General features: G+C 47.6%; 1 protein-coding gene across 1 annotated transcript in view; it reads right to left on the bottom strand.

The window, feature by feature from the left end:
- The window catches only part of abcc9 (ATP-binding cassette, sub-family C (CFTR/MRP), member 9), a 31610-nt gene that overhangs the window by 8442 nt on the left and 20668 nt on the right, over positions 1-2500 (bottom strand). Inside the window, 4 exon segments of the mRNA XM_079294846.1 lie at positions 139-269; positions 1305-1425; positions 1653-1766; positions 1850-1952. Coding sequence (XP_079150972.1) covers positions 139-269; positions 1305-1425; positions 1653-1766; positions 1850-1952 — 469 coding nt within the window.

Genomic DNA, 2500 nt, shown 5'->3' with positions numbered 1-2500 from the left:
GTCACTCCGCTTAACGGAGACACTCGAGTGCGACTTCAAAGAAAAAGTCCACTTTTCTTATTGGCCGTCCGCTCCAGACTGCACTGAAAACCATCACACAGCATTGCTCTCCACGGTTCACGGCTCGGTGCTCATTACCTTCTGGCCCGGCTCGATGTACACGTTGACGTGTTTGAGCACCGGTTTGAGCATCGGGTCGTAGCGCACGCACAGGTCCTGGATCTTGATCTCGCCGTCCTGGGGCCAGTTCTCAGGCACCTGAGAGGCGTCTGCAGGGACAGAAGCACACACACCGGGTTCATCACCGAGAGACGCACACACCGCTGACCGCTGGTCTACGCTCACAGTCCATCGTTCGGCTTAAGGATCCTTTTGGTTTCTTCCTCCCTGTTTTATTTTCTTATTTTTATCAATTAGCTGGAAGCTTCCACGATGTCAGAGAGAAAGAACGTTTCTGTTCTCTGACACTCAGAGATTATTGACTGTAAATCACAGAGATGGGAAATCCACTTCAGCTTTTTTATCTTTGAATCTGTGAAGATGAAGTGCGAGTCTCTCTTTTACTTTCTTCTTTGTTGTTTTCTCAGCCATCCTTTAAACTCAGGAATTGCTTCGGTTGTGTTTCCCAAAATAGCCGCTCTGACTCGATAAAAGAAAGAAAGATTTGTTTATATTTGGCTCGGTCAGTTATCAGTAAACTGATCGGCACTACGCAGAAATAAAGTAACATTCCAGCACATCCCATAAACCCAAAATACAACTTCTGGACTCTTGAGCAAAAGATAAAACTGTTGCACACACGCACGCATGCACACACACACACACACACACACGCATGCACACACGCACACACACACACACATGCACGCACGCACGCACACACACACATGCACGCACGCACGCACACGCACACACACACGCTGTATAGCTCCATCAGGTCATTCTGTTCCACTCTATAAATCAAAGACCTGACTTCTAAACTACTGACTTCATCTCTCGTACTGCGGTTTGTTTAACTGATGCTCGTGGAAGGTTCCCGGGTTTCAGACGTTGTGGAACATGAAGGAATGAGCTCCTTTTACTGTCCGAGTTATTAAGTCTCACAAGTGAATAACAACCAAACGATGTGGTTCCCTTCTTATCATTTGGTTATGATGAAAAAGTCAAAATCCAGTGAGATGCTGAATTTTCACAAGCTCTGCTAAGTTGGATGGTTTGTCTGAGACGACTTCAGGATTTAAAGGGACAGTTCACCCAAAGAAACAATCAAAAACACGTTTATTGTGGAACAGGAACTCGGTTACCCATAGTTCCCTCGTAGTTCTCCGACTCGGTGCCCAGGAAGCTGTTGACCTTCTTCACGGCGGCCATCTGGACCTCCAGGTCCGCGAGGTTCCTCACAACCCAGTTCAGGTAGTTGGTGACCTACAGAGAGACATTTGTTCAGATAATCATATCTAAACCGAAACATAAAATATCTTAAAAGCCCTTTAGAGCCTCATAATTATGGGTTTGTTGTTTTCAGTTGCTAAACAAAGGTTTAGATGTCCTTTAAAAGTACAATAAATGACATCCGTCTGGAGAGGTACAACTCGTGCAAAGGTGGACGTAGCTGCAGGAACCGGTGAAGTTATGTGTGACAGAGAACTCACCATGAGGGCGTACGTGAGCCCGAGGCCCACGAGGCCTCCGGAAGCCAAACCGATGCTTGGGAACCAGATGGAGGCTCCTGCTGCTGCCAGCACGATCACTGCTCCGAGGTAGTCCTGCACGGAGAAGGAGAGGACGTGTTCGCTGATAGAAACATCATCATCCGGCCACGTGAGACAGACTTTATTTAGGTTCTCACCGTTCGGACCTCCAGCCAGCGGTTGGCAGCGGACAGGAACAGGTAGGCCGTGTTGTTGGTGTCCGTCAGCTCCAGCATGCGTTGTTTGAACCGAGCCTCGTGTCTGGAACACACATTAACACACTCGAGAACCTCCTCCTCTCTGAAACATGCACCACATGTGACCGTGAACAAACGTGCAAACAGGAAGTATGAAGGTTTTCATCGTCGTCTGCGTTCTGAACCAGACTTGGTTTGGAGGGAGACCAGTGGGTCATGATAATGGGAACCATCCCATGACTGCCAAGAATCTGTCTAAAACACCAGAGTCACTGTTTCTGTGTGTGTGTGTGTGTGTGTGTGTGTGTGTGTGTGTGTGTGTGTGTGTGTGTGTGTGTGTGTGTCGCTCAGTGTTTGTATATTTGTGTGTGAGGAAGTCCTCGGGGAGGAGAGGAGAAAAACAGCGTGAGAGCTGTTTAATGTTGGATTACGGCGACGATGGGAATGAGACTGGAGCCAGAAATACAAAGAGACACTGATGCTGCTGATTCCACCAATAAGACTACGAGTACAACGCAGGCTGTAGAAGTAAAAGTACAACGACCAACACCAACAGTACTGCTACAAAGAGAAGTACTGCTAACATCATTATACTGCAGCTACTATCACACA

This window comes from Melanostigma gelatinosum (assembly GCF_949748355.1).
Source record: "Melanostigma gelatinosum genome assembly, chromosome: 22".
Classification (NCBI taxonomy): domain Eukaryota; kingdom Metazoa; phylum Chordata; class Actinopteri; order Perciformes; family Zoarcidae; genus Melanostigma; species Melanostigma gelatinosum.
This window is presented reverse-complemented; position numbering and strand designations above follow the sequence as displayed.